Here is a 23,725-nt window from a genome sequence, read left to right on the forward strand (position 1 = left end):
CATTGTGATGATAAATATCATGTCCTTGGAAGAGCCATTAATGATGTTTTGGGGCAGAGATGGAGATCCAGAGATTTTTTTTCCTTAATTGGACATGTTTTAATTTTAATTTTAGTATGAGCTCGAACATCAAAACAACATTGTAAATTATGGATGAATTCATTAAATGAAGCAGTAACATTAAAGGCTCAATTACAGAGCAATTCAACGCTCGTATGATGTTTGAGAAATCCACAAATATACACTTCTGGAATCTGAATTTTCTGATAATGTTATCCTACAGGATTGTGAGATTGAGAGCAACATCGGTTGAGTAATCTAAGGTGTGCATCAGCCTTTCTACGAGCTTTCAGAGACCCATCAGCAGCCGAGCTTTGAAGTAAAGCTATGCACCTTGGATTTATTAACAAACGCCTCGCTACTTCTCCTCCCATCTTTGCACAGTCCCAGCAGGAGAGTTATGGTGTTCTCCTTCCCTTTGGCAGAGCCAAATCTCAAGAGATTGATAGGAAGATGTACCAGGACACCGCTTTTCCTCCTGCAGCCCCTGAGAGCAACCAGGAAGTAAAGCTAGGATCTCCAAGGCATCATCAGTTATTATGCCTGCCTTGTCATCCATTAACAGGTCGATAAGCAGAGGAACTGCCCCCGCCCCAAAAATGCTAGCCTTGTTAGGATTATATACTGCAAGATTGAATAGTGCAGTTGCAGTATCTTTTTTTCCGGTTGTTGTGCCTTCTCTGAGGTGCCCAAGTAAGGCTGGAACTGCTTTAGCATGTGCTCCAATTGAAGCCTTGAAATCATCTATCATCGACAGGCTATATATGGCTGCTGCTGCATTCTCTCTTGCCTCCATGGTTTTTCCCGATTCCAAAACATCTATTATGTTGTCCATTGCTCCAGCTGCCACTATCAAAATCTTATTGTTGTCAAAAATTGAGAGGTTGAGTAAGGCAGTGACAGCGTTTTCCTGAATTCTGGGATCATGGGAATTCAGTAGTGTCACAAGGAATGGAATAGTTCCTGCCTCAGCAATTATCCTTCTATTGTGCATACCCTTTTTGGCAAGTAACCGTAGCTCATAAGCAGTCTGTCTCTGGATGTCTGGGGAACCCATTGCTAGTTTTCCCACCAAAAACTCGGCTGTCAATTTTACAGCATCCATGGCAACTTTGGTAGCAGAAATGTAAGCTGTTGCTTCTCTCAAGTCAGAGGAAGATGAGGACTCACATTCTATTAATGGAATATTATTCTCTTGGCAGCATTGATGCACTAGACTCTTTAGTGCATAATTGGGTATGAGAGCCATGTGAATTAGCCTTTGCCTACCTTTAGGACAAGTGTGATGGCCAGAATTTATCCATTGAGAAATTGATTTCCGATCATGAGTATGCCCAGATGCTACAATCACTGGATCTCTCATCAAGTCAAGTGTTATTGGACATCGAAATTCATCAGGAATAGGAATCAGTGATTGCCAAGTCAATGACGGTTCCTGATATCTGCTCGAAGCAGAAGACTGCTTGATGTCATCTTTGATCTTCTTTTTTCTTCGTTACTCAAAATAATTGATTTTGAATATGAAACAAGAGATATGAGATTGTTTATGTTGGATACCACAATTAACCCACCTGTTCCTGCCTGCTTTTGCGCTTCTGCCTCTAGTTTTGAAATTTCTTCTTCATAATCCAGTGGACTTCTCAAACCAATGCTGCTTAAAACTTCTTCCAATTTGTCAATATCAATGAAGTCCTTGTTCTTGCAGTTCTTCTCATTAGTAGAGACCATTACTTGCAGAAGATCCTCTCGTCTTTGAAGCTCTTTAGCGTCAAGAAACAACTCTACCCTCTTTGCTTGCTTGTGAAGAAGCTTAACTTGCTCTCTAATATCTGCAGTTATATTGAGTAGGCTGAGAGGTAAAATATCAAGCGCTCTTCCCATCTCCTTCACCAGTGCATAAAACTGATTAGAAACAAACCGTGTCTGCATTAGCCCCCAAAGAGGACTACCATCCTTGCAGGCTTGAATCAAGAACTTAACTCTTCGAAAAACTGAACACAGCTCGGTAAGACACAGGATTGAAGATGGAGGAAGAGGGTTATTGGTTTCTTGAATTTCTTCAAACAGAGAAGAAAGAAGTTTTATCCTCCCTATCATTGCTGAAACATTCCTAATCTGTATACAAGGAAGCTTTTCGATTGAAGCAACTTCATTGGATACATCAATCAAAGATTCCAGCAAAGTACCAGTGGGCAATAAGCCTGAAGAGGCCATGAATGAAGGAAGAGAAACATCCATTATTTCTCAGTGTGGAAGTCTGTTTCTGTTCCTTGTTATTATCACAGAGCAAAAATTTTCTTTGTTTTGTATTAATTTCAACATAGGATTTACCCATAAGAGAAAAAAAATCATTTCAAAAGCTGCATGGATTTTGACTGTTTCTGTTTGTACAGTAGACTTAACAGGCAATTGCAAAGGTGGTAGGAGAGAAGAAGAACTTCTTGAAAAGGCTGCCATTTGGAGGAATCTCCAGCCTTGGCGGGTTCGTTATATTCCCCGCCATTTTATATTCTAATTAAATATTGAATGAATCTTGTCAAACTGCTGAATTCGACCTCTTTTAGTAAATATCAATATCAATGTCCATAGCTGCAAATTTTTGAACAATTCATTTTAATCCTTATGATCTTCAAAAGTCCACATAAAATGCCAGAAAATTTCTTAAAAGTTTCACTTTATCTCTGATCTGTATAGCCTGTATATGCATAGTAAATTTTCAATCTATTTCTGTGTTATTGTAACAGGTTTGAGAGCTAGTTTGCAAGCTGCAGTCTTGTGTTTTGTGAAGGTTTTATATTTCTTGACTGTAACGTTTTGTTCAGGTCTTTCTCAAGGTAGTGATCTTAAACATTCTTAGATTTGACATGTTAAGTTTGGTTGAGCTCAGCAGATGGTTTCATTTCTGGGTAGATTAGGGTCATAATCGTATTGTTTAAACTATTAATCTGTCTCACCCCACACCTCGCTGGACTGAACTCATCTGTGCAATCCCATCATTTTTTATTTGGAAAAGAAGAAACTTACTTTAGCTGAACTATCATTTTGGGACAAAATTGATTACACCAAACTCAGGTCCAGTACAATTATTATATAAAATAAATTAAAAATTTAATCTTCAAAATATTATAAAAAATTTGAATCATTAATTTTATATTTAAAATCTTTTTTTTTGCCATTTAAACTATTTTTGAATTCAATCAATCCCATCATTTTGATCTTCCGTAATCAATGCTCCATTGCTGCTGTAGAAAGCTTGCTCAGCCATTGGATCCAATGGTCGAGTTTGTGGGTATTATCCCCTAACAACACAACAACTCCCTGACCCTCAGTGTCCCTTTGTTTGACTTGACTGTGCATTTTTTGTATTGCATAATCTGCAGTGGAATATACATCAATGCGTTAAACTACTGTACAAACGACACAACACTAGTTATCTATAAAATCATTTGGGTTTCACTCAAATAGGCTTCTCTTTCCTCTCTTTTGGCTCACTCATTGCTTCTACTTAGAGTCTTAGACTGTTAATACAAGATTATTTGTTTCAGAAAACAAGATTGGGCCTGCCTTGATCCTTAAAACCTTGCCTTTACATTCTGATGCAGCTGAATTTATGTGCACACTTTAGGGGTGGCCCCAAATAATTGAAGTAGCCTGATGAAATCACATGAGACTTTGTACTTTGATGATGTTGTTGAGACAACCCTTTGAAATTTGAAAAGGATGGTTCAAAATTTCAATTGATTTACCATCAAAATTCATACTCAAAGATCATGGTGAGAGCTGCAAATCTTATTACTGCATCAGATGACAAGACAATTCAACCATGAGGAAGGGCCCCTTCTCTCACATGCTTTGTCAACTGGCATGAATGGTGACTTTTACATCTGACTACCACTTTCCTGCCCCACTAATCTTAATTCATGTTCTTCAAGTGTCTAGATGTCTTCTCTCATAAGAGATTCTCCCACTACGCAAATATTTCAATATTGTATTTTAACTTATATGATAAAATAAAATGGTTATAGGTCAAAATTAATTATTATATTGTTTTTTTTAGATAACAAGAAACAGATTAAATTTTACATCTAGTAATTTTAATCACTGAACTATAAATTAAAATTTTAATTTTAAAATATTATTAAAAAAATTAAATTTGTATCTTATTATATATATATATATATATATTTTACACTATTAAAACTACCAAGGGGGAGAAATTACTCAATATAATTGAATCACTCTAAATATCACCACTAAGCAACAAATTGAAGGCCCATGATTAGGCCCATTTGGAAAGTGCAGTGCCGTGTGTGTGTATGTCAATCCATTGCACACGAAGCAAAGTGGAAACGCTATCACTTCTAATCATTCTTGTTGGGAGAGGCCCATATGATATTACTTTCTCTATAAAACCAATGCTTGGAGCGTGCTAGACACCGTCGCTTCAAATTCAGGGCCTACCGTCAGATCTCGCCTCTGATTTCACAAACATGATGGCACGAGTTATACAGCTTAAGTCTGGCTTTGGTTTTTGGGTTTTGGGAAAACGACACGCATTACACAAGTGGGGCTCTTTGGAGGAGCACTATATGTCATCTTCAACTTTGGCCCCTCTGAAGTGACAATTTTTTACCTTTTTAATTTCAAAAATTAAAATTTATTTATTTTGTGATTTTGGCGATTTCCTTGTATTTTTGTATTTGTGTATAATAAATTATAATACAACATCAATCAATTGTCATATTCAAGCCTATAAGGACAAGGCTTAGGTTTATACTCGGATTTAATAAAGGCCAGAAAGGTTTACCCTCACCTAAAATATCCCCTCATTTTAATTTTCGTCATTTAATTTTAAAAATCTCAAATATTTTATCTATAAATAATTAAAATTAACAGTTTTAAAAATAAAATCATCAATTTTATTTATAATATTAAAAATAAACTATAATTTAATCTCTTTTTTCTCTCCTAAAACTTAAAAACTAAAAATTTTTTCTAACTCAAGTTTTAAAAAATGATAGTTTTCCCATAAGATTTAGTTTCTAGATCTTAGGTGTCAAATCTGATGTCGTTATCGACAACAAATATCTCTCAATATCTTCTCTCTCCGACAGCCAAGCTCTCTCATTTGAAAGCTTGGATAACGTCGATTGACATAAAAAATAACCCAACTTCGACAAAATATCATCTTCTATTGGGTTTAAGACTGTCAACTAGAGGAGAAGATGGTGAGAGAGCGAACGTGGGAGGAAGAGAAAAAAGATGCCGTCAGAAAAGTATCAAAGATGGTATTGGATTTTGAAACCCAAACCTTAGAGAGAAAATATTATTTTTTAAAACTTCGCCTATGAGGGAAATTGTTAGTTTTTAAGGTTTAGGAGGAGAAAAAGAAATAAAATTTTTAAAAATTAAAATTTCATTAACTTTAGTCGTTTATTGATAAGTAAATGAAAATTTTAAAGTTAAAAGGTAAAAACTTGAGATAAGAGAATACCTTGGGGGGAATGGTCCTTTGGCCTTTCATAAATAATCATTTAAGACAACCTTATCCTTTGAACCTTTGATGATCGGCCAGAAATTATTAGATATTTTAACCTACAAATATAACACTAAAATTATAATCACTTATTTTTTATATATTATTTGAGTATATAAATTATATTTTATCATATAATAGGTATAAATTTTTTTTATATAATTTAGATATACACTTAATTATATAATGATAGATTATTTATATAACTAAATTATTTATAAAAAATACACATACATAAAATTGCTCAAAATATACATCTTCAAATTACTTTCCAATATCTTTCCCTCAACTGTCAACTATATTTTTGGGTTTTTTTTTTTTTCTATTTTAATTTTTAAGAATTAAAAAAATACTATATTATCACAACAAGCATTTTTCAATATTTAAATTATTATGAGAAGTCCTCTCAGAAAGCTTCAAAACAAGAAAAAACATGACCTATTTATATGGTACATAAGTGAGGGACATAGCAATAGAAAAATTGGATGTGATATGAAGCCATGAGGGGACATGAGCCACGTTCAACTTCATCTTGTGCAGCCTGCAAGTTATTGAAAAGAAAATGTGCTACCACTTGTATTTTTGCTCCTTATTTTCGATCCGATGAGCCCAGAAAGTTTGCAAAAGTTCATAAGGTGTTTGGGGCGAGTAATGTGAGCAAGATCCTGACAGAGGTGCCTGAAGAGCAACGAGAGGACACGGTGAATTCGCTTGCATATGAGGCTGAGGCACGGCTCAGAGACCCCGTTTATGGTTGCATTGGCGCCATAGCTTTGCTGCAAAGAAGGATGATTGAACTTCAACAGGATTTGGCCATTGCAAGAGCCCGCCTTGCGCGCTATACGGTGGCTGCTGCTGCTTCTTGTACCTTTCAGAATAATGATCCATTTTCCTCCATGCTTCCTAATTTCAATGACTTTAATGCTTATGGTGGAATGATGGAGAGTTTCACCCAGAATTCTTTGGAACTCAACCGGGTTGGAAACATGTATGATCTAAGCCATATCCCGTATATATAATCAGATTTTCTTCTCTATTTTCTCTCCTTTTCTTTCTCTCTTTTGATTAATAACTTGAAAAGGTTGGACTCTTCATCTATAGAATTCTCTCAATAATTGTGATAATAGAGGTGAATCCAGAAAGGAATCCAGCATATCTGCTATGAAATTGATCAACTTTATTTTGTGTTTTTTTAAGAAACAACATGAGTCTTGGTAACTCCGAAATGTTGGCAACACAACAATGGTGGATTGATTTCCAGGTACTCTTTTTCCTGTACAAACCAGGCAAGGGATGAGGTGCAGTTGTTACAAGCTTTGCCAAATTCCTGTAAACTAAAATCATGTCTAGTAATTTTCCTTTGTTCTCATCTTGTTTTTCTTTCAATGGGTTAAGTGACAGAAGCCATAAAAGTTGGTCTGTAAGTTTCAAAATGGTTTTAACTTTAAAGGAATTATAAGGGATGGGTAGGCTATAATGAAATGCGTAGATAAAACTGAATAACAGTAAATGAACTGAATTTCATCATAGTCAGCAAATACCCAAGAGAATATGAAGAAGCAAGCACCCCAAATTACCAGAGTTAGTGAGGCTCGTTATCAAATAGAATTGGTTAAGATGTCACTGTGTTACCAACCCACACAATGTCAAACATTTCAAGTGGGCTTGTATGTAAGTTTCATGCATTTTAGATGCAACAAATTATATTTCTGAACTTTTAATTGAACAATTGATCAAAAAATAGACAAACTCTCCCAAACAAATTGCCTATTTCAAGTCCCAAAAATTCATCAAATGGTCCCAAAAATTGATCACTCTAAAGATGGAGAATTCTGAAATATAATATATGTAAGAAGGTAATATACTAAATCAATTGCCTTCACAGAGAATCCCGAAAGCCTGTGTCAAAACAACTATTCTTTTAAGGTAATTCTGACCATATATTATAAAAATATACAGATATGATAAATCTGTGTCGAAACAACTATTCACATACGTAAACCTTACAAAGACGGAAACCACACAAGCCAAATAATCTTCCCAAGCTTCAAACTAGCTGCAGTTGTTAGATGGACTGGCACCCAAGGGCATATTCACAGAGATGGATGGTTAGGTGGTAATTATCTTCTCATATCTACTCTTCATGTGATCTCAACTCTCAGCCATGACTTTTCTTCCCTGTAGAGATATGCAGGTTCACAAAATGCTTATCAGACCCTAATCGGATCAAAATCTCAAGTTTAAGCAGCAATACCAACTTCATAAGACAACATAAGATGGCCTTAAGCAGCAGTAATAGAGCAAGAGAAGAGCATAACACCAGAAAGTTGATCCAAAATTTAATTAATATGCATCTCCGTACTAGGGAGACAAGATATTCAAGCAGTATATCAGAACTTAAAGCCTACATGAGAAACCTTCAAGTATTATACAATAACTGATAACAAATGTGATTTCATGTTGGAGCAACCAAAGTGATTAAAGTACACAGAACAAGACAAGCAATTGCAAAATTCAGAATATAGGCAAGTGAAAACTGAACTTACTTCGAACCACTTGATAGGTTCCTTGCACTAGTTGAAAATATTTACATGTACAACTCCCACGACAAACACACTGCATTAAACCAGTTCCACCACAAAGATAGAACACAAACCAGAACTACGACCAGAACACAAGTAGAGAAACAAGGCCAACCCAAATCCAACCCCACAGATTTTCCCAAGACCTACTTGATTACACCAGCTCTAGTTTCACACTAGTCACCATTAAAACAAGCAGAGCTGTACCTGAACTCATCCCAGGTGCAACTGAGGAACACTGTTGCACCAATATTAACTCAGCTTCACCTCCTTTTCACTTTCTACTTGTAAAACACACATCCATGAAAGCTAGGTACTGTCTCTCAGTGAATCACAAAACAATTCATAAACCCATTAAAATGCAGCTTCTAAAAGAAATAATCAAACACGAAATTTTATTTAATAATTGTAGAACTAAGTACCATCTAAGCTCTAACATCACTCCTACTCCTGCTTCTACCAAAAATAAATAAATAAATAAATTGCATTAACCATTTTGTTCAAAAAAATGTATGTAAAATGAACCTGATGAGGTGGCAGGGCGATTCTGTCGTTTCAATTTCTTGATCTCCGATTGAGACACCATGAACATATTCATTCTTTCACACTCAATATCTTTTATGAACTTCATCCTCTCTTTCTCCAACTCCATCATTTGCTTTTGTTTTTCACTCTCGATTTTCTCATAAATTTCCCCAAATTTCAGTATTGCCCTCGCCAATTCCCTACATGCTGATGCATCTGATAAATCTACATCCTCCATCCGATGCACCTTTTTCACCACCATCACATCGTCATCATCATCATCATACTCTTCTTCTTCATTATCACCGTTCGACGATAAATCCTTCTCCGTTGACTTTGACCTCCCAAGCGTGTACGCGTTCGGCCTGGGTTTAACTTTTAAAGTGAGGGTGGTCGTTGGTTTTTTTATGGCGTCAGTGCCGATTAGTGAATCAAGACGGTAATAAAACGGCCATTTTGACGGGGGAGGTTTGGCTTTCTCGATTTTATACTTCTTTTTCAACGTATCGATCCGATTCTTGCACTGGATGTCCGTTTTCTTCTGTTTAACGCCGTCCTGACGGGCGTTAACAGAATCGGCCACTTCCTTCCAGTCCTTCTGACGGAGATTTCCGCGGTTAAGTTTAACGTAACGGTCTCCCCACGCCTCGATCAGCGTCTCAGTCGCGCCTTCGGACCAACAGTCTTCGCGCCCTCCGCCGGGAGAGGCGTGGGCTCGACGCGAGGTTTGGGACCCATGAGGTTCCATACTTTGGTGATGACGATGATGATAGTGTTGGGCGGTGGTGGTGGTAGTAATTTTGTTTTGTGGGCGGTGGGGGCTACGGGGCTAAAGTGCGCCGGAGGTACAGGTTAAGGTGGTACCATAGAGAGAGAATGAAATTCGGAGTGAAGGAGTCAAGTGGGAAGAGGTACTGTGACTAGAAGAGATGGCCTGGCATTGTGACCGCCGGTGACGTCAGCAACTGTAACGGTGTTGGACAGAAATGAATTTTTTTGCGAACACGTAAAATAAATATTTACTGCTGTAAAAGATAAATTCTTCAGCTGTACGTGATTTTCATCTTACAAACATCCAGTTCTCAGCTTGTAGCCCATTTCTAAACCCCTTTTATTCATTTCTTCGTCATTTCTCTCAATTCAGTTTCCACAGACGTGCGATGAGCGATTCGTAAGCGCTCTTGCCAGGAAATCCGTCATCAAGGCGAGCCAGTATTTTCGTCAGGTCACTCTCCGTGTTAGTGACGAACTTGAACGTGTTGGAGGAGTTACGGTAATCTGTAATCGTCACTCATGCGCCTGTTGATGAGGTATCATAAAGTTTCCAGGTCTCGTTATTGGCCAGAAGAGTCGGTGGGCACGTCTGGGAAAGTGTTGGGGATGGTGTTTTGATTGGTGAAAAATCGAGTGACGATGGCAGTTTGGAATTGGGAAAACTCTTGGGAAGTTTACGGAGGAGGGACATTTTCGTTAGAATTTCCAAGAGACGGTGAGACTTGGGAAAAGATCAGAGAAACAGAGGGTTTTGGTGATCAGGGTTTATCGAATTATTTAGAGAGAAGCCACAGTAGCTCCCAAAGATCTACTTTTTCCAGGTTGCAGCTGACAGCTTCAGACAGAAGTTTTTCTAAATTCTGCAGGATTCGAGCAAGTTTCCTGCCTCTAAATTCTGCAGCTACCACTCCCTTATGCAATCTGATTTGTGCTGCCTCCTCTAAATCCTATGGCAACTTGCAACGTGAGGCAATGGGCTGACATTTCCATTTCCTGGTGGAGATACTTTGCTGCTGCAGTCAGAGCTAGAAAATTCTAAAGCTAGGCATCCGAGAAGGAAATAGGACTGGCTTTGGCTCAGAATTTTAAGGAAGCTGGGCAGCCATAGTAGGGGTAAAAATACAGGTTGTATGCTGGCTGTAGTATTTGATTTTTTCTACACTATAGACTCTATGTGTAAGCTTGCGCATTCAATTGTAAAGGCAGCTGATAATATGGATGTCTATACCTCTACTCTTCAATTCTACCACTACATAAATTTTGATAGGTTTTCAAGAAGTGATAATAATTGACTTATACATATTGGATGTACAAGCCTAGAAAAGCATTAGCATTTTTGGTGTCATCCTTCTCATCAGGAAGGGTGAGCATCGGTTGCTTTTGAATCCTCACGAAAAAGACTTGTTATCTCAGTTGTGTAAATATACATTTTAACTTAAAAGATGGTTTTTGTTGAAATTGGGCCGACTTGTAGTAGGCCCATTATTGAGTTATAGACATTTTGTGCCCCAACCCAAGCATATACGTAAATATCCTACTAAAATATTGAATTTGGAAGAGGATAGCAGCACCCTTCAGACTGAACAACGGCCTAAAGTGGTTGACCAGACTTAAATGAGTTAATGATTATAAAATAAAAAGTGCTTCGAGCTGAACGGTTGACCTTGGTGATCTTAATTTCTTTTTCGGGTTGGAAATCTTATACATCAAGGATGGTCTATTTCTCTCACAATGTTAATATGTTGATACTCTTTCGATAGACATATCATGAGTGATGTAAAGGGAGCTCATAATCCTCTCTCAAGCCCAGAGAAATTGTGCTTATAAGACGACTCACCTTTCACAGATTGTACATTGTCCACAATACAGACAAGTCATTGGTCCCCTTCAATATCTCAATTCAAGCAGCGGTTTATTGCCTTTTATTGGTCTGATGTCAAGCGAAGGAAGCAAACTATTACCCATGGACTTCAACTTCGATGCTTCCCTTTCATGACTCTTTAGGCATTCTTTGACATGTCAAAATCTGCTCCAAGAACTTCACTTTCCACAATCTGCACCACCAACATTTATTTTGATAATGTTGTCACCATCTGTTTATGTCAAAATCATGTGTTTCACAACTGTATGAGGAATAATATATAAAGGCTGATTTCCACTTTGTTCACTCTCATGTCCAAAACAATGTTGATTTCCACTTGGTTCATTCTCAACTCCAAAACAAACTATTGGTAATTAATTGGCTAACTCACTCACAAAACCTCTCAGATACCAACAACTTCGAACTCAAATGTCTCAAGATTAGCGTTGATGTCACCATGCCTATCTTGTGGGGGGCATAAGAGAGCATCAAAAATCCTATCTCACATGGTTTGCCTCAATCATAGCAATCTCCCACATAGTTTGCCTTAATTATAGCTCTTACTAGTTATCACTCAACTTCAGTCTCACATAATTTGTTTCAATCATATCTCTTATTAGTCAACAATCAACTCCAATCCCACATAGCTTGCCTCAATCATAACTCTCATTACTCAGCAGATTTTCATTCGATTATTAACCTCAATTTGTAACAAATATAGAGTCTAAATTTACTCTCCATCACTCATCTTAGCAAAAGCTTTGTATGTATATTTCTTTGTATCATGAATAATAACTGAGATATTCTCCATAGAGGATCCAACTGACGTACCTAAAATATGTTCTGAGCGGATTTGATGATGAAGCAGATTTGGTGATGATCCGAAATCTAACGATTATGTTAAATCATCATCAGTGAATTAATTAGTCTTCACTGCCTTCTCGCTTTCATTTGAATATTACTGTCCAGGGTTATCTCTTGAATGTTATTCATAGATTGAAAGAGTACAATATGACAGATTTGAGGCTTTGTACTCTTGCCGTTGTTGCAGCGACCCTTGAAGAAGAATATGTAAAGAGACGAGCTCCGAATGATGGCCTGCCACACAATTTCTGCGAGCATACACAGAACTTGTCTGATGATTATTTACACGAATATTGTCGCATACATGGAGATCTTAATGTATATCTCTGCATGCTTCCGAATCTTTAAACAAATTGTAAACCCCACTTCAATCTTCATTTTCGTGTATATATATATATATATATATATATATACACACACACACACACACACACACACACACACACCAAAAAGACTTATTCCCACCCAAGGTTTAGTCTCTTTCCAAATACTCATCTGTGGAGTTTTAAAAACCCAAAAGTTCATCTATCATCTAACTTTTATTCAATTTTTCAGTTAATTATAAGAATAAAATTGTTATTTCATTATTAATATAAAATAAATAAAATTATATATATTTTTTAGTTTAAAAAACTAACAATTTTTTCTCATCAAAAAATTTGAAAATTTGCATTTTCCTCTTACTAAGGTTAACATTCTTTTCCTTCATTCTTCAACAATCGAACTTCGACTGAAACTGTTGTTATCCTATCCTTTTCCCTCTACCTTTGTTGCCACCTACAAAGCCTTGATGCGACGAAGTCGAACGAAGCTAGAAGATTAAGAGGCCAGCTTCTCGACATCCATTGCATTTTCCATCACATCAGCTCTAGAGGAAGCTTCCGTCATGCGACTTGTCTTTGTTTGAAACCGAAACAACAAAAACACAACGAATTCTTGTCATTCAGAGTTGATTTAACGAAACCTCTTCATCTTCGGGCCTTATCGAGTTCATCGTGTTTGGGCTTTGTCAACATCGTTCTAACGTCGTCAACGATGACAAAGAGAGAAGGATGGGATGACAATAATGGTGGATGGAGTTTGGTTGCTGGAGAACAAAAGAAAAGAAAGTAAACCCTAATAAAGGGAAAATATAACTTTTTAAATTTTTTGATAAAAGAAAATTGTTAATCATTTAAATTAAAGAAAAAAATGAGATATAAATTTTATTTATTTTAATATTAATGATAAAATAATAGTTTTATCATAACAACTAACTAAAAAATTTAACAAAAATGGGGTGATAATGAATATTTAGATTTTTAAAACGACATGGGGCATGTTTAGAAACAGAGTTAACCTTTGGTGGGATCATGTCTTTTGGCCATACATATATATAAAATTAACATGGTCTATTAACATAGTTCACTCATTTTTTGGTCACGGTTGAAAGTTTCTCTATAAGCATCGAAACAACGATCGCTCACGCGCTCATTGTGCGAGTAGCCTTCGGTCTGCATATCCAAATACCTCCAACACAACGGTGGATCCGATACAGTGAAATACTTACCAAAAAAGGAACAGTATCTTGTGTGCTGCATTTAAACTGTATATAACCACCGGCTTCTTTTAGCAGCTACCACTGCGGCCAATGGCAGCGGCACAAGAGTTGGAGATGCAGTCTTTTCACTGGCACAACACGGAGCTCGACGACCACAACTTCGAAATCCGAGGACGTATCCTCTACTTCTTCGTCGTTCTATCCGCCGTCGTCTTGCTCGTCGCTCTCTTCCTCCTTTACTCTCGCTGGCTCTGTCGTTTAATCCAGCCCTCCCTCGCCAACGCACCTGACGCGCCTCCATCCTTGTCCCAGGGCCTCGACCCGACGACAATTAACGCGTTGCCGATCATCATGCACCGCTTGAAGTCTACGCCAGATGTTAATACGGTTGGAGATGAAGAGAATGAGTGTTGTATTTGTCTCGGGGAGTTTGAAGATGGCGATAAGCTTAAGATTTTGCCAAAATGTCGACATTTTTATCACGGTGAGTGTGTTGACAGATGGCTGAGTACTCAGTCGAGTTGTCCACTTTGTAGGAACTCTCTCCGGGTTGACTCAGTTGTCCCTTCACCCATCTCACAGTGATCACAAACGACAAGTTCGACGGGAACAAAAACGACACTATAGACCATTCTCGAGGCTACATTTCTTTCTTTCTTCTTCTTTTTTTTTTTTTTGTTAATTATGTATTTTTATTTTGAATGGCTGCATTATACATTGTTAATATTTATTTTTCCCTTTACTCAAAAATATTTACAATTGTTATTGTTAATTTATGCAGAATTAGATCCAAAGTTACAATCTGAAAATCAATGTTCACGGGCTAATGCTTTTTTTTTTTTTTGTATGGCCAATAATATAAAATCTGTTCATCTTTTCACGCTTGATGAAATATCAATGTCTATTTCAAGCTTTCTGCCATCGATATTCGTCCACTTGGAGTTGTCGATCGCGCTGTATCCAATTTGTAACTATATATTTTGTTTAAAGGCTTTCAGCACAATCGTGCTTACCGCTGAAACTTCATTTTAATTTGAAAGGAACTTTGAAAAATCACAAGACAGACTGACAACGCCAGGAAGTTGTGCACAAGTTGAAAACACATTGGTAATGAGATGGCTCAATCATGCAATTATGGTAAGTTGAAAGACTGGTTGGTGGGCACTGTAAATAGAACCCGGATAAGGCTTGATGGCTTGTTTCAAAAGAGCTCAAACTCGATCTGTTTCAAAAGAATCAAATTTGAATTAAAATTTTAATTTAATTTGTTATTAAAACGATATTATTTTAAAACACATTAATTAAAACATTATTTTGTATCAATTTTTTTATGTTCATAAGTTTGATAAATTGAATATCCTACAATTCGAAATTGAACTTTTAAATTTAACTCACTTGATCTAAATTTTTTTTAACTAGTTCAAACTGTGTTTAAACTGAGTTTAAATAAATTCGATTCAAATTTAATTCTAAGTGTAAAGGTAATAATAACCAGAAAGAAATGATCTTTTTGATAAATTTTTTCATAATTTTTAGTTTTTATAATTATTAACTCATGGTTGATAATATCTTTATATATTTTTTGAGAGATAAATTGTTGCCATCAAATTGAACAGACGGGTGATAGAAGATGCTTTTTCAACTCAAGGACTGAAAGCCACCGGGGCTATTTACTTTCATTTTGAGCATAATTATCCCGATATCATATCTTGATAGCGAAGTTTATCCCAATCCAAAATGATTCCACTGTAAAAAACAGCCCAATGGTGAAGCCCACATTTTAAAATGCCAGATCTAAAAATTGAGCCAAGCCCAATATTCCGATCTTTCCCCAACCTCTTTGACCGCCAGAGTCTCTGTAGGGTTTTACAATATAAATTAGCTGCAGAGCCCTAGAATAATAATCGTTTCCCATTATCTGCGCAGCCTCTACAGAACAATTAGGGTTTTGGATTTGAGTAGCTGAGTTCGGTAACCTGTCACCATGAGAGCCAAGGTAAGCTCGATCTGTAGTTCGTGCATCTTTTGATATTACAATATTGTGTATTAAGTCGATTTATCTGTACTTCCATAGTTTTATTTTTTCAATGAAGTTGTTTTCAATCTTGTTATCAGTGGAAGAAGAAGCGTATGAGAAGATTGAAGAGGAAGCGCCGAAAGATGAGACAGAGATCTAAGTAGTCTTCTCTATTGCGGCTTCGTTTTGTGGCAACTCTTGGTTTACTTTTTTTCTTGTTTGAGTGGATTAAGTAGAGATATCTGCGTTTGATTTTATGCTTTGAAACATTCTGTTGAATCAAGTGAAACTTTTAATGGGATTATGTGTTGCTTATTTGTCTATCGTTGCAATCGATCTATCATTACTTTTAATGTGAATTTTATAATTAATTGGTTATAGTGTTAGCTTTTGCTTGTTGCTTGGACAAGTTTACGCTGTGGGAAAATGGGTTTAGTCATAGGAATTTTTGTGAATGTATGTAGTTATATATGGGGAAGTTGATGGGTGCTGATAACATAAATTCAGGATTATAATGTGAATGAGCGAGTGACTTAATTAGTCTAGTTTTGTTATCCCATGTAGAACTTGAGTGATTGATACTGATACAAACCTCGGAAGAATCACATCTCAAAAGCTAGTTATTGAGATGGGAGAGTCTAATGTTACACACTAGTTGTTTATACTTTCTAATGTGAGAAACAAGTCTCGTTCCTTAGGATACCATTATGACTGCAGTCTTTATACCCACTCGGGGTGGCTTTGCGCTAATGTTGGTGTCATCACATATGTCACATGATTGTAATTGTATACTTTTTAATATGAGATTTAAGTTTTATACTACGTATTTTACACTTAAGATTCAAACAAATGCTTAATTAGATTTGGTTCACGGCAGCTTTTTGTGCTTTAACTAGTTTCAGTTTTCCAGATTGTGAGTGCAACTTAATTATTCTACTTCTGTGAAAATATTCTATTGTTAGTTGCCGAATGATACAGGTTCATTTAGTTTCAGGTTTTATCAGGGATTTTATATAATCAAACTCATTACAATGGAGCCAAACACAATGGCTTCTTAAACGTAGACGTTTTAATGGATTGAAGCATATGGGAAACACGAATTTAGAGCCAATACTATGCTAAAATTTGCACTGAATTGCAACTCCTAAAAAGAACTTGTAATACTGAAAATTTGATTGGCATCCGACAAGGAAAACTAACTGAAATTTCCTAATTATGGCTGGGTACCTTGAGCCTGTAATTTGTTAATGTAACCCCTAACTTCTTCTGCTATCATACGCTGTATGATGCTCAACAAACAAGATGACTCCATCTCCTCTGTACACCTGTCCTCGTTTTCCTTCACTTTGCTTGCCTCGTTTTTCTCCGCCAGCCCCCAAAGCCACACTCTCCCCTGGCGGCGACAACGTCAACAGCGTCTCCGGCTCTACATCGTAACTATCACGTTCCTGCGAAACACTCACGCATCGTTTCTTCACCACCCCCGAATCAGAATCCGACTCGGCAGAGTTCTCCACACTCGCCCCACGCCTCATCACAGAGTTCGACTCTGATGACGCCGACGAAATCTCACCCAATCTCTTTCGACGTAGAGTCGAGTTCCAGTGATTCTTAATCGCATTGTCCGTACGACCAGGCGACAACCGCGAGATGGTGGCCCACTTATTGCCATGTACATATGCGCTCGGATAATGATGGAGTCCTCCGCCGGTGTAAAAGGACGATGCTGCACCGTCGGACTGAGCTGATTGCACCACCGTAACCGAGAAGATTTCCCCGAACGTCCTGGTACCCCCGAGCTAATCATGGACTAGTTTCTGGGACCGTGTTTCTCAACGAGCTTGATCAAATTTGCGTCTTCCTGTGGACTCCAAGAGCCCTTAATGCGATCGTTACTGTTAGAGTTGTTGCTCATAGAGTTGATCATGAAAAAACGAAAGAGGAAATTAATTAATGAACTAAAATTCTATTTATTTATATATTTCTTGTGTAGTTGGTGATGTTGGCTTATGAGAAAATGGGGTTTAACCGTTTTGAGTTGTGTGAACTGGAAAACCGCTGCTTGAAATAACGACTTTGCAAGTTATAAGCGCGTTTGTTTCGTTTTTATCCAGCCATTAATATTTGTTTTTAGGACCCATCATCATGTTTCATTTTCTTCTAAAATAGCCCTTATGGAGAGAAGGTTAAAATGAGGGGGTCAATGAAGCTTCTCAAACTGTAAGGGAGTTTGTATAAATATAACGAATTATTTTCCGTTGATAATGTATAACTGATTGAGGAGCTCCGAAATTGAGGCAGTTAGGCTTATCTCACCGGGTAGACTTAAAAGATGAACAAATAAAAAGAAAACGGTGACGTATGAAGGAGATGTAACAGGCATCCGTTAGGTGTAAAAAGTGCCAGACAACTGAATTCGGAGGTTACGGGAGTCAGGTTAGGTGGAGAAGAAGGGGATGGACAAATTGTAATGGCATTTAGGCTATTAATAAAATTATGTGTCCGTGTAAATGGGTGCATTTTATTATGTTATTCTAAAATAATTTTAAATTAAAAATAAGATTAAAAGTTTTATTTTTACTCAAGAATGGATGAAATTTTAATTTTATATTTATTAATTTTTAAAAACTTAAGTATTTATTTATTTTTGGTTAAAATTCATTCTTAATGATAAGGGTAAAAATGTTATTTAGTTAAAAATATTTAAAAAATTAAAAGTTTATCACTTATTCTCTTAAGTTAAAAAATTTAACAATTTCTAACCATCCAAAGTTTAAAAAATGACCATTTCTCCTTAGGGTTTTTTTCCGTCACCCAAATTTTTTTTCTTCGTCTCCAGTCGCATTTTCTCTCTCTCCCAATTTCTCTCTCCTTTTAATTGTAGAAAAAAATGATCACTTTTCAAATTTTATGAGAGGAGAAATTATAAGAGTTTTAATCTTAAAGGAGAAAATGTGATAAATTTTTAGTTTTTTAAATATTTTTAGTTAAAATAATATTTTTATGCTTAACCCTAACAACGAATTTTAACAAAAAGGCGGGTATTTGAGTTTTTTAAAATTAATAGACATATGTTTAGGTTTTCATCAAACCTTGGGTGAAAATAAGTCTTTTGCCTTAAAAATGAAATAATATTTAATTACGTAATGATATTCAAAATAAATACACATAATATTACAGAATGAGTAAATGTACTAGAGCTGAGTGAGAATTAGAAGGTTATGAATATTACTTTATTCTCATTCCAAAATCATCTCGTGACATTACGATACATACTCAATCATATATACAAATACATATAGTTTTATAATTTGATTGGAAGCAAATTGCAGGACTATTAGCTAATATTATGTATTTATTGAGAGATATGAGGAGTCAAGAACAACCTCTGCCTTTTGCTTCTAATGCGAAAGTTAGAAGCCGTAGTTGCAGAAGACAATCTACTCAAAACCAAGTGAAGTGATTGTTTTAAAGTGTTTAAAGGAACACTTTGTTGATCACTATCTTTGTTGCAGAGTACCAAGATGCTTCTGATTCTTCCTCCTACAGTGGCAATATCAGCTTTAACTGTGGTGAGTCCGAGGCCCTTGAGGACTCTGATGACTTCTCTGAACAGTTCCGGTTGATCCTCACAGCACACTGAAGCCTTGATTAAAACGTTGTTGTTGCTTTTGCTTTTGTTTACATGATTAGTATTGGTGGGGTTTGCAAATTGTGCAACATCACAATCGACAGTAACTTCATCTACTTCTGTTGGTATTGTGAATGCCTTGCTTACTTCCATAGCTTTTAGCTTCAGATCTTTCACATGTTCTATCACACTCCCCAGTAGTGCCGCTTTGTCCATCTGCACATATTAGGGTTTAAGGTTTAGGATTTATCAGACACATATCTATCTGAGTCAATAGAGAGATTACCTTATCAGACTTGGGGATGAGCTTTCTAAGAGTTGAAAGCTGAGCATTGATCCGGTCCCTGCGCCTCTTTTCGGCTTGGCTGTGGCTCTTGGAAGCAGTTGTGGATCGGCCTTCGGAGACTGGATTGGACCCTGAAGGAAATTCATGAAACTGTGTTGAGTTCGAAGCCGAGAATTGTGGAGGAAATTCATGAAACTGCTGCCATGGGGCTACAAAGGAAGATTCATTGTTCAGCGAAAAGCTGAAGTTAGCCAAATTGGAGGCATCAGGCCAACAAGAATTATAACTGTTTTCCATCTTAAGAAAGAAAGTTGCAGAGTGAATCTATCTGCAACTTCATCAATTCTCAGCTTTAACAGGCCTCTTGAGTACTATTTTTGCTCTAATAATGTGTGAACTTCATGTCCTGATGGTGACTGGTGTGATATCTAGTAATTTTTAATTGGTCAAAGGAAAACTGGTTTTTGGCTCTATCCGGCTGTCAACCTCAATATGAAAGAAAACTGGTAATTGGGTTTTTTTCACCTTTCGCTTGAACTGAGAGATGGTTAATTCTGCAAACCCAAGTTTACACTTTAATTTTTCTTAATCTTATTCAGGTTTCTTTTGTATTTGCTTTGGTGTTGCAGTAAAAATATGATTGCATTTAAGAATTATATCAAGATGATATGCAAGAGGTCATTCATTATGGTGGCTTTTCTTGTCCACTTTCTCTTGCTCGTGCTGAAGATAAGTCTTCTGCGTGTTCTACACAAGCAAACAAGAAGGCCTCAATTACACAAAACAGTTTGGTTGTGAGTAGGGCCCTGGTCACACTAAAACATTGTAACTCACCATAAAGAACTTTAAAGATTGACACGACCTCTTATCAACCACCCACACACCAAGTTTTCCCTTAGAATCCAAAGACCATCAATAATTCATCATCTTTATCTCCTCCTCTGCCCCATTTCTTGAAAAGAATGGCAAGATTTGTATCATCGGCAAGTTCTCACAATGGGCACATGCGACATAAACACAACGTGCTCTCTCAACAATTTAATGTTGGCATCCTCTCTACTTAGTGATTGGTATTTTTTCAACGATGATGAAGATGTGTTAACTGAAACACAACGCATGACATATATGATGCTCCAACAGCCCATAAATGATCTACAAAGCCAAGCAAACTGTTTATGCAGGCTTCCAACATAAACAACTAGCAGTTTACACAAAATCAGTATGCGATAATTAGTGCATAATCACGATGAAGCAATGACAAAGGCGATAATTATAGAAGGCCATCAAATGAACACACATATACATCATAATTCTCTTCCTAAGTACAGCCGGTGCGTGGCTTGAATAAATCTCTCAAACTCCAGCATCTAAGAGAGTTAATAAAGGACTTAAATACAATATAGAGTTGATGAGTTAAAGGTAGGAGAAGTAAACAAGTACCCTATTAACAAGCACTTGAAAAAACTCTATAACAAGTCCAAAGAACAACAACAAATGAAGAACCCTCTATGGGCTCTTTTACTAATATTAGAAACGAAAATTTTTTTTAATGCAAACAAGATGAGAAAAATAGACTTAAGTCACCCCTGCAAAACAACTAGAAGTTTCTTATTAAGTACTGACTATAAAAAACTACCCACTACCTAAAGCTTTCCCAAGGTTTTTCACTTGCATATCTGCACAGCAGGACTGATCAAAATGTAGTGAATTACTGAATATAAAGATCAAGAACAGATGGAAATCATGAAGAATATGCCAAGAAATGTTAGTAATAGTCCTCAATTTTCTCATATGATAATAGAAGGGAAAGAAAATGTGACTTGGTGTTGCTATGTAGGGATTTTTGAGAACATTTCTTGCAAAAGAAGAACAGCTGCATCTATAAATTGTTTATGCAACTCTGCCCACGGGAGATATTAACATGTATTAGATCTGAGAGGAAATCCAATTTTAATTCAGTTGGGAAAAAGGGTTTCAATGCTAAAAACTACAAAAATATAGCGATCAGAAAAAAGCTTAACGCTGACATATAAACATAGACCAAGTAATTCTTTGTACATCATGTATAGCTTGTCTAATAGAGATTCAAAACCCTAGCGTGCAAGAGATGAATATCTAAATTACCTGAAATTAAAATTGGATTTTGATCTTCCTAAAATACAAAATTCTACTTCCCTCCACCTTAGTACTCATTGAAATGGATGGCACCGACTTTCCAGACAATGTAAGTTGTTGCAAACATCACTGTGCTGATGAAAACAAACGAGAAGGCAATAATAAACAGATCTGTGCCCCCTGGAAACTGGAAAGTTAGGCCTGGTTTTGGCAACCCTCTCTTGCTGTCATCCAACAAATTTAAAGGGGCCTCAGGAAGGCCTGATTTTTTCTTTTTCTTTCCCCGATCACTTTCCTTCAAAGCATCTAATACTTTACTGCCCATTTCTGATTTAGAAGCCTTTGCTTCATTGTACCGGCTAAGAACACGGGCTGCCCTCAGTCTATCCCTAGCTGTTAGTGGTGATCTTTTTCGTGCAGATTGCACAATAGGAGATGATGACCCATCCTGCTTCTCATCTGAAGATACCACTGAACCATTAGAAGCCTCAGAGGCTTGAGGCCCAGAATCATCAAAACTGGTTTGGAGTGTGCTATTGACCTCATGAGAATCCAAAGACGAGGTGTTCACAGCTGAAACTTGATTTTCAGAAAATGATCCTTTTGAATCTCCAGAACTCTCTTTACTAGTTTTAGTGGCAAGACCATCTCCATCTGCAAGTGAAAGACACAAGCCCCATGTTCTTTTCCTTATGCTCAAGGGGGAAGTGAACTGGATCGGCCTTAGTGCAGCAGCTCTTATAGAAGATTTTGACACATGCTGGTATTTCAAAAGCAACATTTAATAAGGAAACACAATAGTAAATAATCAAGGGAAATAACAGTCACCAAGGTATGTCTTGAAAAAATTATTTTAAAACAATGTATATCAACACAATAGCTTCTTATTGTGGTCTCTGGAACCTCTACATCCTTATCATGGTAAAAAACAAATTCTAGGACTCTTTAAAATCAGTTAGAAACTGACAAAATATATTCCATGATGCAGTATCTTTGTTTCCATTGGATGCAAGATACATCTTTCCCATTATATAGCAAAGAATCTTAATACTATTAGTCCCTTCAAAAGTTGAACATGAGAAAGAATAAATGGTTTGAAATATTGCATAAAAAATTTTGGAGGAACTTCCCAATTGTAGGTTCTGATTAATACAAAAGACCTCAATGGCATACTAGGACATTACCTTATTGCATTTGCAGACAATTGCATAACAAGATTAGAAGTTCATACAGCAGAAATGGAAGTACCCAAAAATGATTAGAAACTATCAAACATTAATACCCTCGTAAAACCTTTGAATTGATCAAAGTTGAACCACTGCTTTACAAACTAATAGTCGTTAAAGAATCCATATTTAGCTCCAAAAAAGACACCAACTCTAGGATGTCAAGTTTCCTTGTTCCTCCGAAAGACCTCTGTACTTTAACCACAGTATAATATAACACTATAACACGAGCCTGAGCCTTAAAACAGATACAGCTTCTTAAAAATTCAAAACGAAACACCCAATAAAATGAAGATTATTCCCACCGAACCGTCATCACGAATTCACTTGTTGGTTCACATGAATGACACGAATTATATATGTATTCAGCTCCTTAAAAATCTTTAAAAAAAAAATCCAAAACTTACTGAAAAAGAAATATAAAACTTGGTAAAAGAAAAAAAACGTATAGTGTTTACCGGTGCGTTGAAGCCGACGATTGAATTAAGAGAGATGGCCATCTTCTGGTTGGTTTAAGGTCCAACCATATCAACAGATAGGGAAATGATTGTGGCGCTGACTGAAGGAGATGAGGCTCGCAAGTTGCTTACACGCAACGTGGCATTTTCTTATTCGCCACAAATATAAGTGTATTTTTACCGTGGCCAATGCGTATAATATTAATATTAGAATATTTATTCCTAATTTTAGCTTCCTGTCACATTACCA

General features: G+C 36.6%; 5 protein-coding genes, 2 long non-coding RNA genes and 2 pseudogenes across 10 annotated transcripts; 4 read left to right on the forward strand and 5 right to left on the reverse strand.

The window, feature by feature from the left end:
* Positions 1 to 180: 180 nt before the first annotated feature.
* Positions 181 to 2,516, reverse strand: LOC123192921 (annotated as a pseudogene).
* A 3,530-nt stretch (positions 2,517 to 6,046) lies between these two features.
* On the forward strand, positions 6,047 to 6,796 carry LOC123193510 (LOB domain-containing protein 21-like). Its single transcript, XM_044606540.1, has one exon. It carries the CDS (start codon positions 6,097 to 6,099, stop codon positions 6,613 to 6,615), a length of 519 nt encoding a protein of 172 aa, XP_044462475.1. The 5' UTR covers positions 6,047 to 6,096; the 3' UTR covers positions 6,616 to 6,796.
* A 623-nt stretch (positions 6,797 to 7,419) lies between these two features.
* Positions 7,420 to 9,852, reverse strand: LOC123193509 (trihelix transcription factor ASIL1-like). 3 transcript variants are annotated; one of them, XR_006497094.1, is made up of 3 exons: positions 8,704 to 9,852; positions 8,386 to 8,494; positions 7,420 to 7,774 (listed from the first exon to the last, which is right to left on the reverse strand). XR_006497094.1 is itself a non-coding variant. In XM_044606539.1 (2 exons), the coding sequence occupies exons 1-2, from the start codon at positions 9,449 to 9,451 to the stop codon at positions 7,755 to 7,757; spliced, it is 768 nt and encodes a 255-aa protein (XP_044462474.1). In that variant the 5' UTR covers positions 9,452 to 9,852; the 3' UTR covers positions 7,420 to 7,754. The 3 variants fall into 3 exon arrangements, 1 of the variants encoding a protein (XP_044462474.1); XR_006497093.1 differs by having other exon boundaries at positions 8,143 to 8,494; XM_044606539.1 differs by lacking the exon at positions 8,386 to 8,494.
* On the forward strand, positions 9,627 to 10,920 carry LOC123193511. Its single transcript, XR_006497095.1, has 2 exons — positions 9,627 to 9,752; positions 9,848 to 10,920. It is a non-coding gene; the product is annotated as an uncharacterized LOC123193511 (long non-coding RNA).
* A 2,695-nt stretch (positions 10,921 to 13,615) lies between these two features.
* On the forward strand, positions 13,616 to 14,569 carry LOC123193512 (RING-H2 finger protein ATL66-like). The gene has a single exon (XM_044606541.1). The coding sequence runs from the start codon at positions 13,833 to 13,835 to the stop codon at positions 14,325 to 14,327; it is 495 nt and encodes a 164-aa protein (XP_044462476.1). The 5' UTR covers positions 13,616 to 13,832; the 3' UTR covers positions 14,328 to 14,569.
* An 826-nt stretch (positions 14,570 to 15,395) lies between these two features.
* LOC123193515 lies at positions 15,396 to 16,076 on the forward strand. The gene is made up of 2 exons (XR_006497096.1): positions 15,396 to 15,738; positions 15,858 to 16,076. It is a non-coding gene; the product is annotated as an uncharacterized LOC123193515 (long non-coding RNA).
* A 734-nt stretch (positions 16,077 to 16,810) lies between these two features.
* Positions 16,811 to 17,854, reverse strand: LOC123193513 (annotated as a pseudogene).
* A 1,110-nt stretch (positions 17,855 to 18,964) lies between these two features.
* On the reverse strand, positions 18,965 to 20,178 carry LOC123193517 (transcription factor bHLH51-like). Its single transcript, XM_044606543.1, has 2 exons — positions 19,677 to 20,178; positions 18,965 to 19,606 (listed from the first exon to the last, which is right to left on the reverse strand). The coding sequence occupies exons 1-2, from the start codon at positions 19,971 to 19,973 to the stop codon at positions 19,115 to 19,117; spliced, it is 789 nt and encodes a 262-aa protein (XP_044462478.1). The 5' UTR covers positions 19,974 to 20,178; the 3' UTR covers positions 18,965 to 19,114.
* A 151-nt stretch (positions 20,179 to 20,329) lies between these two features.
* Positions 20,330 to 23,632, reverse strand: LOC123193518. Of its 2 annotated transcripts, XR_006497097.1 has the most exons (3): positions 23,476 to 23,632; positions 21,801 to 22,551; positions 20,330 to 20,828 (listed from the first exon to the last, which is right to left on the reverse strand). XR_006497097.1 is itself a non-coding variant. In XM_044606544.1 (2 exons), exons 1-2 carry the CDS (start codon positions 23,515 to 23,517, stop codon positions 21,859 to 21,861), a joined length of 735 nt encoding a protein of 244 aa, XP_044462479.1. In that variant the 5' UTR covers positions 23,518 to 23,632; the 3' UTR covers positions 21,675 to 21,858. The 2 variants fall into 2 exon arrangements, 1 of the variants encoding a protein (XP_044462479.1); XM_044606544.1 differs by lacking the exon at positions 20,330 to 20,828 and having other exon boundaries at positions 21,675 to 22,551.
* Between the last annotated feature and the right edge of the window lie 93 nt (positions 23,633 to 23,725).

Source organism: Mangifera indica, chromosome 12 (assembly GCF_011075055.1).
Source record: "Mangifera indica cultivar Alphonso chromosome 12, CATAS_Mindica_2.1, whole genome shotgun sequence".
NCBI classification, from domain to species: Eukaryota; Viridiplantae; Streptophyta; class Magnoliopsida; order Sapindales; family Anacardiaceae; genus Mangifera; species Mangifera indica.

Coding starts and splice junctions, on each gene's coding strand:
- LOC123193517 (XM_044606543.1), bottom strand. CDS start 19,973: ATGGAAAACAGTTATAATTCTTGTTGGCCTGATGCCTCCAATTTGGCT. Junction 19,607..19,676: donor TCATCCCCAAGTCTGATAAG/GTAATCTCTCTA, acceptor TAATATGTGCAG/ATGGACAAAGCGGCACTACT.
- LOC123193512 (XM_044606541.1), top strand. CDS start 13,833: ATGGCAGCGGCACAAGAGTTGGAGATGCAGTCTTTTCACTGGCACAAC.
- LOC123193518 (XM_044606544.1), bottom strand. CDS start 23,517: ATGGCCATCTCTCTTAATTCAATCGTCGGCTTCAACGCACCG. Junction 22,552..23,475: donor TCGTCGGCTTCAACGCACCG/GTAAACACTATA, acceptor TTGAAATACCAG/CATGTGTCAAAATCTTCTAT.
- LOC123193509 (XM_044606539.1), bottom strand. CDS start 9,451: ATGGAACCTCATGGGTCCCAAACCTCGCGTCGAGCCCACGCCTCTCCC. Junction 7,775..8,703: donor TCGCCCTGCCACCTCATCAG/GTTCATTTTACA, acceptor ATATCTCTACAG/GGAAGAAAAGTCATGGCTGA.
- LOC123193510 (XM_044606540.1), top strand. CDS start 6,097: ATGAGGGGACATGAGCCACGTTCAACTTCATCTTGTGCAGCCTGCAAG.